The 17,894-nt window shown below is 34.5% G+C and overlaps 3 protein-coding genes across 5 annotated transcripts in view; 1 reads left to right on the top strand and 2 right to left on the bottom strand.

Moving 5' to 3' along the window:
- LOC149489693 (inter-alpha-trypsin inhibitor heavy chain H4-like) overlaps nt 1-14,380 on the bottom strand; it is a 37,391-nt gene extending 23,011 nt beyond the window's left edge. Inside the window, exons 1-4 of one of the 3 annotated variants that reach the window (XM_089714457.1) lie at nt 14,325-14,380; nt 14,145-14,288; nt 10,403-10,562; nt 985-1,107 (exon numbers count right to left, since the gene is read on the bottom strand). In XM_089714457.1, the coding sequence (XP_089570583.1) occupies nt 985-1,107; nt 10,403-10,429 (150 nt within the window). In that variant the 5' untranslated portion in view covers nt 10,430-10,562; nt 14,145-14,288; nt 14,325-14,380. Of the gene's footprint in view, nt 1-984; nt 1,108-5,857; nt 6,250-10,402; nt 10,563-14,144; nt 14,289-14,324 lie in introns of those variants that run through there. The other 2 variants (XM_089714458.1, XM_089714459.1) reach the window with 2 other exon arrangements.
- The window catches only part of LOC149489688 (THAP domain-containing protein 1-like), a 147,140-nt gene that overhangs the window by 84,813 nt on the left and 44,433 nt on the right, over nt 1-17,894 (top strand). The gene's annotated exons all lie outside the window — the stretch shown is intronic.
- On the bottom strand, nt 1,293-2,288 carry LOC149489694 (uncharacterized). Its single transcript, XM_089714382.1, has one exon. It carries the CDS (start codon nt 2,045-2,047, stop codon nt 1,373-1,375), a length of 675 nt encoding a protein of 224 aa, XP_089570508.1. The 5' UTR covers nt 2,048-2,288; the 3' UTR covers nt 1,293-1,372.

The following is a 17,894-nucleotide window of genomic DNA, read 5'->3' as shown; positions in this document are numbered from 1 at the left end:
TATAATTATTAAAAAAATAAAAGTATAATATATAAGTAATAAAGTTATTACTTATCTTTTACGAGGACTTATGATGATGGAATTTCACATATCCCGATGACTTTTTTATTGTGTCATCGAGATACGTGAAATTCCATCAACATAAGTCCCCGTAAAAGATAAGTAATAACTTTATTACTTATATATTATACTTTTATTTTTTTAATAATTATAGTTAACTAATGCTTTAGTGGGTTATTTCATATTTGTTACGCTTTTAGGTAGTTATGTGAATTTGATGATATGTTAGTTATTTTTTAAATGTGTCTGGCTAGATGTAAGAACCATGAAAACTGTCTGAAGTAACATATATAACATTTAGCTTTTAAACTATAATGAAAGTTAGGTACAATTTTATACACCCTTACTACCTGTTTCCTGCCAAAGTAACCACAATCCAGACTTGATAATCGCTAGTCGTTCTTATCTTTATCGGAGACATATACAGAGAAACTTTCAACTTTATTAAAGAAAGGAATGTCTGGCCGTCGTGGGCTCTGGATCTATATATAACATATATAATAGTAAAAAAGGTAATTAGGTACGACTGAAGTGTGAACTGTAACCACATATTTAACAAAAAAAAATGTATAGTTAACATAATTAACTAAGTAACTACTTAGTTACTTAATAAAATTTATTTTAAATAATTTGTTTTTATATTAGTTATGAAGATAAATATAATACTTTTTGGCAGTGATGGCTCAGTAGTCAGTGGTGAGTACCTCGGACTTCGAATCGACAAGTTTTTTTTAATTTATCCGATCGTGAGGAAACCGACATATTGAGAAACAAAAGTTCGACGACATGTGATCTGCCAACCCACACTTGTCCAGCGTTGTATCCACCATAATTATGTATGACCTCATAGGAGCCCTCATAGGCTCGAACATATAATATGAGCTAATAATGATGATAATATAAAAAAAAAATATTTTTACTTACCTCATCTTCAGATCTAGCTATTACTAGCGTTTCCTGAGTAGAGACTGCAGCAGAAGTAACCGCCGCTATCAGTGCCGCCAAGCACAATAACATGCTTTTCCTTCGCATGATTGATATAGGTACCTTTTGAAAGTTAGGATCCATTAAAATGTGTTCAAAGTGGATAACATTAAACTAAAATATTTTATAATGGGGAATAATAAAACGAGCGACTGAAAATAAAGTGAGCGACTGATTATGAGATACTGATTTAATTATTATTATTTATTTATTTATAGAACAACAGAGGTCCACTTGTGAGTATAATTTCTTAATTACTATGTTAGTTTACATTGTTTTTATACAGTTTACATTTACATTAATTTAAATATTATCATTATTGAATATTTTACCATTTATAATTAGTCATTTTATTTTTATTAATATAAGATGTGTGTACTTGCTCACAATGGTGCAAGTACACACAATCGAATCTGTCTGCAATCATTTTAAGAGCGCTGTTGGTACTGCCCCGCACCCGGCGCACCAGAGATGTACATCTCTTCCGTATTATACTATAAAAGCAATCTACCCGAGCTTCAGCAAACATCCCTGATGCGCTACAGTGGCGAGGCAGCCCCATCAGCGCTCTGAATGCGTTGTTATATTGAATACGCAGAGCATTGTATGCCCGACGACCATAGTTAGACCAGAGGCTGCACGTGTAGAAATTAGAGCAATATGCTCTGAATAGTGTTAATTTCACTTCAGTGGAACAACGAGCAAACCTCCTGGCCACCATGTTCGCACGGACCGACAGCGCTCTACGCTCCCTCTCTAAGTCAGCATTATCCTTCAAGTCGGATGTCAGTATATGGCCAAGATATTTATATTCATTGACTCTTTTTAAAACAAGCCCATTCAGGGTGATTGGAGGCATTGACCGGGGTGATTTCCTGCCTGCCTCGAAAACCATAACCTCACTTTTACATGCGTTATAGAGCAAGCCATGACCATCGGCATACCTTTCACATATAGTAATCAACTTACGGAGCCCACATGCTGACGCGCTCAATAAGACCATATCATCTGCATAGCTAATATTATTGACACAAGTGTCATCAATATGACACCCAATATGAGTGCTGCTAAGTTCAGCAATAAGTGCATTAATGTACAAGTTAAAGAGTGTTGGAGAAGTCAACCCTCCTTGTCTTACCCCACATTCAAGTTTAAATGTGTCCGAATGAATAATAACTTGAGCGGTATGAATTTGAGTAATCGACAAATAAACTAAACAAGCAACGAATATTAGTTGATAATAAAATACAGATTGAGCGTACTAAAGGAGGATTGTGATTAATCCATTTGATATATTAGAATTCTAACTGTGTGATTACATTACTATATGAGCGACTAAATTACTAGTTGAGCGAATAGATTACTAAGTGAGCGACTAAATTACGCTCATCTAGAGCGACTAAAAACACTAGAATAAATTGTTCAAATAGTAATTTGATAAAACTTTCAAAAACAAATTGAACTGATAGTACCTACTCTGTCCATTATAGTATTTTTCAAAGTGATTTTTCTATTCGAAATACCTCGATTAAGATAAAATGCCACTCAGTATAAATAAATCATATGCCAAATAATGAATATAATACAAGACGTAATTTTGTCACTCAAACAATTAATATTAGGTCGCTCAAATATTATGAAGCTGCTCATTTTGTATTTTATGTAACGCAAATTAATGTTTGTTAGTTGCTGATCTATTAATTTTTCATCGCTCGCAGTCAGTCGCTCACTTAGTAATTCTGTTACCCCAATTAATTATTTTTGATAACTAAAACTTTAATTTACAGTCACTCGTTTAAATATACTACCCTTTTGATTGAATTTATATTTTTGGTTTTTATGGCATTCCAATGCTTTATAAATATAAATTTATAAATATACCAAAAATATAAATTCAACAAAAAAGGTCGTGTTCCATCGTTACAATATTGTATTCACTGAAAAGTGCTTCATATTGGTTGAGATGGTTGTTAATCATCTCAATAGATGGCGCGCGGTGTGTCCCTTAGACACATAAAACTGAAAGAATAGAATAAATTCGATTGCTCTGGCGGGTCACGAGTGGCTGAGTTGGTCAGGCATCCGTCCCGGAATGGCGCGAAAGGATGCGGGTTCGAGTCCCGCCTCGTGATCGAATTTTTTCTATTCTTTATAAATTTATACTACCCTTTTATAATTGTCAAAATCTAAATATAGCGTAACATGAGCGTAACTAAGTATTTACAAGATAACGAGCTCATGAAGTAGCCAAAATTGATGTTCTTAATTTGCCGATACGGCTGGACATTATTTAGATTTTAGGCGGTTAACTTAAAATAAAAGCCCGTTTAAATAATGTTCTGGCTATAGCACATTTAAATAGTTTAACAGTATTCTAGTTACTACCCTATATTTACTACCAGCATGCAGCGTCTATGCTCGCATGGTCCTAGGAACCGAGTAGAGTGATTCAAATACGCATTACTGATGGGAATTAAATATTTCACCGTGGTATTAAGTGACTACTTATTACCACGGTGAAAGAGTTACATAATATGTAGGATTACTTAAGTAACTCTTTGGCTTCCTAAACATCTCCAGACAAAAAATTATATTATAAAATCGCTCAGCTGGGACGTGAAAGAAATAACAAAAAAAAATAATCAAAGAAATACACGTTCTCATTCATAATATTACCTAGTAAGGTTAATGGATATAACTATAGGTAACCACAAGTTTAGATTTACTCTGAGACAAATTTTTACTTTCTCTTTCTATTTTAGAAATTAGTTAAAGGTTAGAATAATAATATATTTAATGGGTAACTTTGTGAATGATTAGTTAAAAATATGTGTGATATTATATTTAGAATAACTTGTTTTTGTTGCTGTTGATTACATTTGGTGATTCTTAGAATACCTACTGAATGAATAAGTACATAATATATGTTATGTTTTGGAACTATCGCCATTTTCAAGATAGTTAGCGATATCGTGACCTGCCTTGACCTTGGTATTTCCATATTGCAAGATTTATCTGTAATTATTATTTTGATTGACTAAATTAATTGATTCGGCATTTTGATAGGGATTTTTTATATTATTTTTTCGCAGACACAAACTTAGGTATTATTTAACTAAATAGAACCTTTTATTAAAAGCGGCTTCACCCGCTTTCTCTAAAACCTAATAAATTATATACTAAAACCTTCCTCTTGAATCACTCTATCTATTAAAAAAACCGCATCAAAATCCGTTGCGTAGTTTTAAAGATTTTGCATACAAAGGGACATAGGGAAATAGGGACAGAAAAAGCGACTTTGTTTTATACTATGTAGTGATGATGCTACCATAGTACCTACGTTAAAAACATTCAAAAATTATAGGTTTTATACATTTATTTTATAAATACTCAAACTTTAGATATGAAATTTCAGCAATTATGGAATATTAACAAATTTAATTGCGAATGGCTAGAACAACAACTAAGCATAATCAAACAAAACGATATAACCAGTTGAGCTTGTATATTGAAGAAGAATATAGGTCATTCACATAGGTAGGTATACATACATAGGTATTCCAGATTGGAAACCTGGTAGATTACACCACACGGATTTTTATAGATAATAAATGTTATGTAACTGTTGTTTATATACTTTAAGAGTTGAACTTTAACGCGATATTCTTAATATTTATACTAGTTATAGTGATATATCTGTGATAATACCAATAAGAAATTAAATACCAAAATATTAGCTAAAGTATATAAATGTATATGTCGTGGCCATATCGTAGATTTGCTCATTTCATGAAATGATTGATCATTTCGTGAAATGGTCGCATTTCATGAAATGGTTGAATGTCTATTGGCCACATCATGTGCTTGCAAAATGCTTTCAGATATAAAATATATAAAGCACATTTGATAAACGAATTCGTAAAACAAGCCTAGTTGCGTTGTATATAGGGCTAATATAAATTTATTTATATACTTATTTATTTTTTATGTTATTTTATATGTATATATCTCTTTATTTTTATTTATATTATTATAATGTTTTTATTTTTAAATGCTCCATAATGTAAATGAATATTCTGTAGAGGATTTTGTTTCTATTTAGTATTTATTAGATATTTTTTCTGTATAGGTATTATTAGCAACAGTCACGGTTAGGGGACACTTTGGGCTTCTGCCTTGTTTGTCTTGTGGGGGGCACTGAAAACCAGCGTTATGCCGACCATGTCGGCATGACATATGCTGAGGGCCTCACCATTTAGGTCGCCACACAAATGTGTTTTGATTTATTTATTTTTTTCTCATTCCTCCTTATTTTTTACGTGTCATTTAAATTATTTTCTCTGTTATGCGTTCTGTTCTTTCTTTTTTAATTTTGTTTTTTTATGTTTTATGTGTCAATGTGGTGTACATAATAAATGATTTTCTTTGAATTCTGTATATAATAATTAATTGCTCATTAAATTTTTATTATATAAGTAATATTTTTTTTTATAATTTGACGAATATAATTGTAATTTTAAATTTGTAATTGTAATACTTTTGTGGTTTACCTATATAATTAATGTTATTAAATTTATTTAATTTTTTTTTATCTAATATTTTTAATAAATTGACGAATTGTAATCGTAATTAACATTTTGAACGCTGTAATTTCCTATAATTAGAGGTGCAGAAGATCATGTACTTGGATTAGATGTAACGAATGTAATCTGTATCCTCTGTCGGAAATTCTAAAATAAATAAATAAATAAAAGTATAACGATTTACCGGCTACTGAAAGTTATTATTGTTACGTGCATGGAAGTATACTCACTGATTTGTTTACGCTCAACGAGATGATTGCCTCAATTGAAAGACCTCTACTTATTTCTCTGGTAACGGGCGTGCGTTCGGCTCGTCCACCGTCGCGGAACTCGTTGCGACAACAATCACGTTTGCTTATATATCTGTCGTGGCCATATCGTAGATTTGCTCATTTCATGATATGATCGATCATTTCGTGAAATGGTCGCATTTCATGAAATGATCGAATGTCTATTGGCCACATCATGATGTGGTTTGAGCAGATCAATGATAAGAAATCGTTTCTCGATATGGCCAACTAAACGCGCGGTTTTTTCATGAAATGATCAAAATTATTTGATCATATCGTAAAATAGTTACATTAATTATTGGTAGAAGCGCTGCAAGCTCTGTGTTTATAGAAGAAATAATACAGCACAATACAATATATTATGAATTTAAAGAATAACTATCAACATACTATTCAATTTTATTGAGCTGATAATTATCTTTTGCCGCAGTTGCCTGGAAGAGATCACTACGAAGTGATAAGTTTGCCTAATAAATATACTGTTTTCGTATAAAATCGTTACATAATTTCTTATATCTATTAACCCATATCTTCCCAAGTTCCCAAGATACTAAATTTTAATAAATAAGTTGTTTTTGTTGTTTTTATCTAAAAAGGAGGTTTTATATTAGGCAAAAGTATACATTATTTTTTTTATCATTTCAGGACCGCACCTTTAATGGGCGCTCGGAAAATATTATGTCTACAGGTTATTAATAGAGGAATGATACACACAAACTTATGTTGAATCCATTTTATTTATAAAATATAATGAAAATGGGCAAATATAAAACATAGTTATGTAATATTATTATAAATAAATATGTAGCGACGACAAGCCAATTTACGAGTTACCGAATTTCAAGTGTAGTACCTACTAAGAAAGTTCACACCACAGGTTCACACGGTAACTCGTATATAAACAGTTTGTGCGTTATGCATAGACAGTCACGGGCTTGTCGGGACGCGGGTGGGTCGCATTAGGTTGAATATTAATTACATACGGATAAATATATGTAGTTAACGAAATATAACCTGTGCCTAGTTATTCATCTTTTATTACACCCGCATATAACAAGCCCCTACATTGGTGACTCCCGACGAAAAGTGAACATTATTATAGTGAATTGCATAGATATCATTTGTTAACAATAAAAAATGAATCCGGCAGTTCCAGTTAGAGCAGTTTCGTCGGTACAGTTAAACCTTCTCGAGCAGTTAGCACAACTAAAGCAGCGGATAAACCAGCTGGAATGTGCAGGCTCGAGAGGCAAATCGTTTAGCGGTCGAAGGTATGGAAATAGCACGCATCGTTCCGCATCGCAAAGTCGCAATCGTGCAGGAAGCTCAAAACAGAGAAAACCAAATTGGTTATGTTTTTTCATTACTGCTTTAAGCATAACGCCAGCAAGTACATTCAACCTTGTGCGTGGCAGAAGCAGCAGGAGAGCCGACCAAAAAATGTTTTAATTTTACCAGTGTCGAAAAATAACCGATCCGCGAGTGAGTGTACTGTGTAGTGATTATAAACCTTACGCGGCAAACGGTAGTGTAATTAAGACATTTGGTACTAAGTTAATAACTTTAGATCTTAGTTTACGGCGACCGTATGTCATTTTTTATCGCCGAGGTAACACAACCATGTTTTTGTTTATAAGGTGCAGATTTTTTAGCACCCTAGGGCCGATGCATCGCTCGCACTTATGACGGACGCATCGGATACTCATGTAGGTTATTTTTCTAAGAATCTATCTAAGATTGAACGCAAGTATAGTACGTATGATAGGGAGTTATTAGCAATTTACTTGGCTATTCGTCATTTTCGGAATATGGTCGAAGGACGACAGTTAACGGTGTATACGGATAACAAACCGTTAATTTACGCGTTTTCTAAAGTAAATAGCGAGAAAGAGTTACCCAAACGTACACGACACTTGATATTCATTTGTGAGTTCACCACGGATTTGAGACACGTAAGTGGGCAAGATAATGTCGTTGCAGATTCGTTATCACGAGTCGCAACAATAAGTTGTCCCACTGTAATAGATTACGCGGAACTTGCTAAGAATCAACAAAAGGATTCTTATTTGTTACAATTATCTAATTCGAAAGACGTTTCTAATAGGTTAAAGAAAATTATGTTACCTGAAAGCGGTACATTTATTTATTGTAATTTAGATAATGATAAAATTAGACCCTACTTGACTGATAAATTTCGACGTATTGCTTTTGATAGTGTACATAATTTATGTCATCCCGGAATAAGGACTACACGCAAATTGATTCAAAATCGTTTTTATTGGCCAAATATGAATCGTCACGTTGGTCAATGTGCTAAAACATGCATTGAATGTCAACGATCGAAGTTTAATCGACATACAATGTCAGGTTTAGGATCGTTTCTGCAGTGCGATAGGTTTGAACATATTCATGTTGATTTAATTGGACCTTTACCCACTTCACCCGAAGGTTTTAGGACGTATTGCCTAACCATAGTGACAGGGGGACGCGATGGCCAGAATGTTTTCCTACGAAAGATATAACTGCTGAAACGATTTCGCGTGTAATATATGAAGGATGGATCTCTCGTTTTGGTTGTCCGAAAAAGCTAACAAGCGATCAAGGACGCCAATTCGAAAGTCAATTATTTGCTACACTAATGAAGTTATTAGGTATTAATAAGTTGCGTACGACACCTTACCACCCACAGAGTAACGGGGCGGTAGAGCGTTGGCATAGGTCGCTTAAAGCGGCATTAACGTCTCGTTTATGCAATATATCATCATCTTGGGTTACGGCATTACCAACTGTGTTGCTAGGACTTAGAACAGCAGTAAGAAGTGATACCGGCATAAGCGCAGCAGAAATAACGCACGGAACAACTTTACGATTACCAGGTGATTATTACGATAAAAAATCGAGTTTAGAAATAGATAGCAGTCTTGAGTATGTAAGTAAATTACGAGACTCTATTAGGAAATATCAGTCAGTAGCTATTAGGCAGAATGGAAGACGGAACATATTTATTCACCCCGATTTAGAAAAGTGCGATTATGTTTTTGTAAGAAACGACGCAGTACGTAAGCCTTTACAACCAACATACGACGGTCCTTATCGTGTGTTGAGTCGAGAGGAAAAGGTATTTTACATTCAAATGACTGGCAGGAAAGTTAGAATATCTGTAGACCGTCTAAAACCTGCATATTATTTGAATGATGATAGTGATACGACATCTGGGGCAGATACTAAGGTTCCATTACAAATTCCAAGTAGCGAATTGCCTAATACACATACCACGCGTAGTGGAAGAGCTATACGATTACCGGTACGATTTAGGTAATAGTATTGTATTTGTAATTGTTTCAACTATTTTATATTTATTAGAATTACGATGATTATAAGTATTCATAAGACTTCATAGAAATGTATAATAAATACTTAGTAATCAACACATCGTATTTAATAAATAATAGAACTTAAGTAATTTTGAAACGAGTTCATTGTTTAACGTTTTAAGTATGGTATTTCAAATTTATGTTTGTGTTGAGTTTTGATTGAAATGTTTACTACTTAGAAATTTAAGTACTTTTGATTTATGGCTTATGAGTGTATAGTAATAGCCTTTGTAATATTAAACGATACAAGTGTAAAGAACGTATTGAGATTTGAAATGTTAATGTTACTAAGTGTTAGATGACGTGTAACAATTATCGCACGCCACTTAGAAGAACCAACCAAGTTTTTGTAATAACATAAATAGTTTAACGAAATTAGGTGTTAACTGTTAACCACTTGTATACGATACGTCATACGTATTGATTGATTTATATTGTGAACATTTTTTATACTTTATATTGTAAACATTTTGTAACCTTATACAGCGACATTTTATATACACCCATCTGTTTATTGTTTAATTTTATTGTAAGATTTTTTTACTTGTATACCTTTTTTATTTTAAGGGGGGAATGATGTAGCGACGACAAGCCAATTTACGAGTTACCGAATTTCAAGTGTAGTACCTACTAAGAAAGTTCACACCACAGGTTCACACGGTAACTCGTATATAAACAGTTTGTGCGTTATGCATAGACAGTTACGGGCTTGTCGGGACGCGGGTTGGTCGCATAGGTCGAATATTAATTACATACGAATATATTTATGTAGTTATAACAAGCCCCTACAAATAAATGAAGCAACTACAAATCAAAGAAAACTTCTTTTTCTGTGTGAAAATGCCCTAAGCAATCCTGGATCATGAGTATATTATGTAGGTACACTGATCCCAGTACGATCTGTACCTCGAATCTCGATAGCCATAACGATAAATATTATAATCAGATAACAGTAAAGTACGAATAAAAATCATTACTTGTACAGTTGTGAGTGCAAAATTTACGTTTCCTTTGTTAATAACATTTTTTTTTTTCGGTACTAAAACGTAGAAGTTTGATATGTGGTTGGCTGCCCCTTCTCTCCTTCCTGAAAAATATCCTCCAAATTTACCCGAGATACTTCCAATGATTGAACCATACGTTGGACATTACTTCAGTCAAAAATTGTCGAAGCGGATGATTACTAATTTCCACTACATCCTCGCTGCCACTATGTTCATCATCAAACCATCAATTCTTCCAAAGGCGATATAATTTTATGAACATTGAATCTGTAAATAAAAAAAAAAAGACGTGTGGCACTCGGGGACTGCCGCGGTAAAGCTATTGCATAGCATGCCTTCAAGCCACACCTCCGAGCCCGTCGGAGTGGGGAGCGTGAGGTTTTTTCGTTACGGAATTTCTCGATTCGGTCCCCGCGCTCAAGGCCCGCGATAGAAGCTATGCAATAGCTTAATATCCTATACCTATAAAAGTAACAACTTACCTTTTGTGGGAACGCAAGATGGTGAAAATTCACAAAACACGAAGATTTTTAAAAATGTAACCAATGAACAGAATCAATGTTAGATTAACTGTAATAGTGTCTAGATTGACTTAAAATAAAAAAATGTGTGCGTGTACTAGAGTACACACGTAAGAAGTGAAACTTCTTTATGTCCTTATTTTTCAAAAAATAATTTACTATATACAATATTAAAGAAATACGTTAGTCACACGCTCGTCGCTACCTACTTAAATATTTACACCGGCCGCTGCTGCAACTCGCTCGCTTCGCTCGCTCGGCTCGTGCGGTAGTTCAAAAGTTAACCTAAGATGCTCGTCGCTTCGCTCCTCGCTACCTATTTACATATTTACACCGGCTGCTGCTGCAACTCGCTCGCTTCGCTCGCTCGGCTCGTGCGGTAGTTCAAAAGTTAACCTAAGATGCTCGTCGCTTCGCTCCTCGCTACCTATTTGAATATTTACGCCGGCCACTGCCGCGACTCGCTCGCTTCGCTCGCTTGGCTCGTGCGGTAGTTCAAAAGTTAACCTAAGATGCTCGTCGCTTCGCTCCTCGCTACCTATTTAAATATTTACACCGGCCGCTGCTGCAACTCGCTCGCTTCGCTCGCTCGGCTCGTGCGGTAGTTCAAAAGTTAACCTAAGATGCTCGTTGCTTCGCTCCTCGCTACCTATTTAAATATTTACACCGGCCGCTGCTGCAACTCGCTCGCTTCGCTCGCTCGGCTCGTGCGGTAGTTCAAAAGTTAACCTAAGATGCTCGTCGCTTCGCTCCTCGCTACCTATTTGAATATTTACGCCGGCCACTGCCATTTTCAGCTTATAAAGGATTTCGACTTAGGCGGATTTTGATTGGACAGAGAGTTTGAGGTTTATTCTTATAAATTTTGAATTCATAAAATTATAATTGAACACCTGACACCAATCGAGCAAACACGTGTTTACGTGAGTCATAGATTTATTATCGTATACTCCTAAAATGTTTTCTAAGAAACAATAGTGTACTTACATTGTCGGCACGTTCTTAAAGTCGGTAACTTATTTTTGTTCGAACAATAGAGGTAATAAATTCCTAATGATCAAGTTGTAAAGGTTGTAAAATAAAAAATATTCTATATTAAAACGTATATATAATATGTGCGTCATTAATTTCTGACTGTTTCGAAATTTGGTGCAAAATAAAATAGTGTGTAAATAAAATTTGTAAAAAATCAATAAAATAAAACAATTGAGTAAAGATCTATAGGCATATTATGTATGTATTTATACAAGATATGTACACTCACCGGCACGGAATCTTGGCCACTTACAAATTTGCCGATAAAAAAGTTTGAAGTGTTTTTCACGATTTTTTTTGTATGCAGATATGTTAACATATTATTTGTTAAATTTTATGGTAAGAAATCATTAAGTTTGAGAATAATCTTTTACCACTTTTTAAGAGTTACTCGAAATTTGTGATTTGTGCGGTTAAGCCGAAGTTACGAATTGTTCGTTTTAAACTTTTTTCGATATCGTTTATGCCGTTTTAAGATATTGTTATTGTTGTACTATAGTCAATGATCATAACAAACAATAAAAAGTGCCGTTAACATCTGAACAACCTGCTCAGGCCATCATAATGTTAGACCAATGACTGCCGCAATGTAAAGTACCTAATGTACAGTACGTACCACGTTCAGCGATGCACTATGCATGGAGAAGATACCAGGAGACTGGCAGCTACACGTGCAGACTAGGAAATGAAGGCGTGAGGTGCACATCAGCTCGAGAAGACCCGTTTATAGTTCAAGAGATATTCAGAAATGGCTTTCTGACAGTTTTTGAGATACGCCACCGGCTCTAAAACACCAGGATAATAAATGTGAGTGAGCAATCCGTGAGAAGACTAATGAAGGAAGTTAATTTGAAGGTTTGCAGACCAGCACGCCGTCCAGAACTCTTCAGACATCACAGAGAAGCACGTCTTCGTTTTGCACGAGAACATGAAAACTGGACCCACAGCCAGTGCGCTCGTGAGGTGTTCACAGATGACTGCTAAGGCACTTTACGAGCTTCTGATAGCCAAGAGTCAGTATAGAGGAGACGAGAAGAGAGGTTTTCACCCATCACCACACTCAAACTGCGATATTTCATCGAGGGTCAATAATGGTATGGGGAGGTATAAGTTCCGATGCTCGCACGGAGTTAGTTATCGTAGATAATGGCTTAAATTTGATCAGGTACATCGAGGAAATTCTCCAGGAACATGTTCAGCCCTATTACAGGTTTATCAGTGAAGAAAATTTGCTACTAATACACTATAACGCACGTCCGCGTGACGTACGATGCCTATAAGAGTACCTTCAAGAGGTTATTATTGAAAAATTGGAGTGGCCAGCTCGTAGCCCGGATCTTAATCCAATAGAACACATCTGGGACATGCTTAAAATAAACATAAAGTTCGATTCCAACCCAGCACCAATGTTAGATGAGCTTAGAAATACAGCTGGGGCCGTTTGGTACACTATAGCTCAAGTGGACATCAAAAATGTCTTCTGGAGTATGTCAGACTGGATGCAAACAGTGTTAAAGGCAAGAGAAGGAAACACCCTATATTAAAAGGTTCAATTTTTTTTTATGGAAACGATCTTTCTAATTTTTGTGCATTTTTGAAGAAATCATTTAAATTTCACAGGAAAAGCGTAAATTCTTGTTTAATTCATATCTACGCGGTAGTACTTCTTATAAACTTCCAATTATTACTAAAAGTTAGTAAAAACATTAAAGTAACTAGTTTTGATTAAATTTTTATTGAATTTTGTAGTAGAAAAGAAATAGTGTTATTTTACGCAAAAATTTGCAGTGGCCAAGATTCCGTGCCGGTGAGTGTATATATATTTATACAGGGAACTTCTCAACGTGTTATCTATGAAATTATACTTTTACTCAATTGTTTAATTTTATTTACACACTGTTTTATTTTGCACCAAATCTCGAAATAGTCAGAAATTAATGACGCACATAGTACATAATATATACATATTAAGACAGAGGTTAAGCTTAAATAACTTGAAAAATAAATAACATGATCACGCCCACGTGTTGGTGTTTTAAAAAATTCAATCAAAAACTGAGAATAACTGTAAATATTTTAGAATTAGAAAAATAAATATGTACCACAATAACATTCAAGTATTAGAAAAAATTTATACATAATTCCACCCACGTGTTAGTGTATCTATACATATTATAATAAAATTGAAAAAATTGAAAAATACAATCAAAAAGTGAGGTTAATTTTAAATAACTTAGAAAAATAAATACCATAATTACACCTAAGTATTAGAAAAAGATATGTAATTACTTACTTTTTTTTGAAATTCACTGGAATTAGAATTAAAATAAACACTTTGATTGTGCTGATCACTTTAATATAATATTATCACGTCACTATAGAGCGTTGGAAATAAATACGAGTGCAATAGAAAAACGGTCAAGTAAAGTGGTAGGACCTCTTTTTTAGAGTATAAGTATTCTTTGGGTAGGACGTACGTTAAAACGATACGCTATCCCTACTCCGCTGGAGAAAGTATACGTCGAATCACGCGTGGTAGGGTTAAGAAAAAGTTGGCGCGTAAAAATGTCACGAGTACGGCGTACTTTGGTACGGCGTAACGCAAAAATGTCACGCGCGCGGCGTAACGCAAAAATGTCACACAAAATTTTTGTCCACCCCCGATAAAGAAGTTTCACTTCAATAAACATCTACCCTCACCTTTAAAAATATAGTATACTAATAAAATGTGTATGTAATAAAATGTAATAAAAATTACTAAATTCTTACCGAAAGCGAGTGAAAATATAGAAGCTTTCTTCTCCCCAAAGTTCTTTTCAGAAAGGTGAGTTAGGATGCGAGCTGTATTGGTCTCTCCCTCAGTCGGATCTCCGTCCGTCAAGAAAATATTTTTGGGTTCCAAATCTGCAAAGTCATTCATATTATTTTAATGTATCACAAAATATTTAAGTACATTAGAATACATTTATTTTAACATCATTCGATAAAACCGCGCACCACCTATTATGTTGCTCGAATTGTTGTGTGCGGTATGTATAACCATAGAAATCGAAATAACAAGACACTAGAAGTCGTAAGCACGCGTGACTGTCGCCACTCAGGTGACTTCCAACTTCCAAGCCACCAGTGCGTTCGTCTCTATTCAGTTGCTCTCGAGACGTGCGTGTATAAACATAATGTGTTTCATCATTTCCCATTGCGGAAATTCATCCTGCTATACTAATAAAGGAATAATATTTCATCGGTAATTATTTTTTTTTAGAAATAATGCCGTTTTTCCTTAAAATTAAAGAATATTTACAAGTAATACGAATGTTACCATAGTAATCTAAATAACAATGAATGACACAGTCGACCGTTCTTATTATCACGTTTAACACAAATTTCAACCTTATTTCTAAGTGTTTAGGTTCAAAGTTTTATCTATTGAAAATTAACGCCCTCTGTTGTAGAAAAGCCGATTTTTTTCGAATTTGTATTTTTGTGAGCAAAAAGAAACAAAACATCTCATGTAGGTACCTGGGGATGTTATTCGAAAATAAACCGTAAAACCGTGCATTAGGGTACTTAATAAAAAGCTGTATTTATTTTTTAAAGTTAGTTTTCACTAAAATGAAGCTGTCCAAAAAAAGGCATAGTTTACTTGTGTGTACTGTTTAGCTATCGGTTTACAGTACTCCCAAACTGATAATGCGCATAGAAAAATTCGTCACTGTTCGGCAACTGTCATATTCCCCGAGCCTCCGAAGATGATATGTATATAGAGTGGTTAAATGTATTTTCTTCATGCATAGTTTATTAGAATTATGAGTTTTATTGTGATTTTATGGTAAAAGAGATAAGTAACGAAATTTGTTTCGATAATTCAATGTAAGTTAATAGCGAGGATAAGCCACACGATTGCGAATATAATATATTTGTTGTATTGATTTACTTGGAAAATTCTATACTTAGAACTATTAAAGTGTCTTACTGAAGCTGGCGTAATGATCGATGTATGGAAGGTTAAAATAAGACAAAGTTTATATTTAAAAAAAATTGGTTGTCTGTAAAGTCGGTTTACTGACGATAGTTGAACGTGACAACGTCCGATTGTGCTTCTTTGTCGCTCGTTCCGCGCTCTCGCTCGCACTTCAAGCCTTACATGGAACGCCTCAGATGAGTCAGAGCGAGGTAACGCCGCATGAGTCATGTTTTTTCGTGCGTGCTGCCGGCTTTATCGAATTATAAGACGTTGTCACGTCAAAAAATGATTTTCAAACACTGGTTTACATTTAAATTGTGAAATCTAATCATTAAAATCTCAGTCCAAAGGATTTACAGAATCAGGGATTATCTCTATTTCTGATATCGTAGAATGATCAGAACTTTCATTATGCTCTTATTAATTTTCACTTTCCCCACTGCTATCTGCTACCTGTGTAAATAATCATTTTACCGGAAAATTCAACTTTGAAACAAAACTAAGAAGGGTATGTAACAGCAGCTCTATATAATTCCATACAGAGATAATACGTGCGGTCACCACCAATATATAAAGACGACTGACGGATTTTTGAATTTTTTGACTGACAGGCTACCGTCACCTATCGCCCGAATTGTTTTCGTTTGTGTATGACTCTGAATTGACTCCTATTTCTTTCGAACAAGGTGCAAGATGCAAGTGCATTGTTTAGGGCACTTACGATTCAATGATTCGGGGTGATTCGGGTGTTTCTGGAAATACGATAATTAGCGAAGATCTGCAAACGCATTATTAATTTTGGAGTACCTACTGTAAATGTGTTGATTTTGGCGACAGTGGTTTTCATACTAATTATGACAAGCACTTCTATAGTGTCTTGTTAAAATATAGTGGCACCGTTGACCGCCTCCTTGGTACAGTGGTTGACGCGTGAGCGTAGAACCGAGGGGTCCTGGGTTCGATTCCCGGTGGAGACGAAGAAAAAAAAATGTCTCGGTCTGGTAGGATACAGAAGGCTGATCACCTACTTGTCCCTAAAGAAAATCGATCAGTGAAGCAGATGTATGCATAATGCATCTGCCCCTTACCCCACTACGGGGACACGGGACTTTACACATAGTGTGTTGTTATTTAAATTTCTATGATCTAAATCTAATTCAATCGAGTTCGATACAATTAAACACTGATGACTGAACAGTGAACATTGAATACTACTGAAAACTAAGACAGCCCAAGATCTTGCTATGGTTCAAAATGAAACTAATCTAGGTTGAAAAAATTAGATGAGCAAAACTGTTTATTGGTACATTTTCTGAAATAAATGAGATTTTGCGTCAGTAAACCTTATATTATATCACACCCACGCCTGACAAGTTCATCCAAAAGCCGATAGATCAGTGTATTACTACATATATTATTATCTACTTAATACATATACCTACGTGTTAACAATTAAACGGTGACACATATAATTCAGATTAAAACAAACAACAATTTAGGAATAACCCGCTACATATACTTAACAATAACAAATAAACTTCTGACGACAAATAACCAATAACAAACCATTATCTTAATGAACATCATTTCCACTGTTTGTCACTTATCGTTCCTCGAATATATTGTTAATAAAAAAAATTAAATGCTCAGAATCCTTATCTAATAAATAATAAATTAGAATAAACAAAATTCATTATTAGGGAAAATACGTAACGATTGGTCTCTTTATAGAAATGCTATTGCTAAATCTATTTCAATAAGTATTTTTCCCATAGCTACTATTAGTTCGTTTCTCAGATTTAAACAAACTTGCTAACTTTATTTAATTGAAGCTAGTTGCTAGCCACTCGCTTTGTTATTCCCCTTTTTTATTGGGTCGTTCCAGTCTAATCTAATCTCGCGTTTCTAGTCGCTTCTCCATGCGGTTTGACCGTGAACGAGTGCAAATAAGCTTTAAAATACCCATTTCTTAATTAGGTAACCTACGTACGATAATTATGGCGACCTCCTATTCCTATGTAAGGGTATCTACGATATCTCGACCCTATAACATTTTAAACGTTTATTTTCACACATTAT

The sequence above is a fragment of the Colias philodice genome, chromosome 3 (genome assembly GCF_061535455.1).
Source record: "Colias philodice isolate Cphi_HAF_F1 chromosome 3, ilColPhil1 Martin Lab GWU primary, whole genome shotgun sequence".
In the NCBI taxonomy this organism is placed as follows: Eukaryota; Metazoa; Arthropoda; class Insecta; order Lepidoptera; family Pieridae; genus Colias; species Colias philodice.
Note: the sequence above shows the minus strand (reverse complement) of the source record. Positions and strands in the feature narration are given on the sequence as shown.

Bases quoted from the DNA above. Each gene is read 5' to 3' on its own strand.
- LOC149489694 (XM_089714382.1), bottom strand. From the start codon at position 2,047: ATGGTCTTATTGAGCGCGTCAGCATGTGGGCTCCGTAAGTTGATTACT.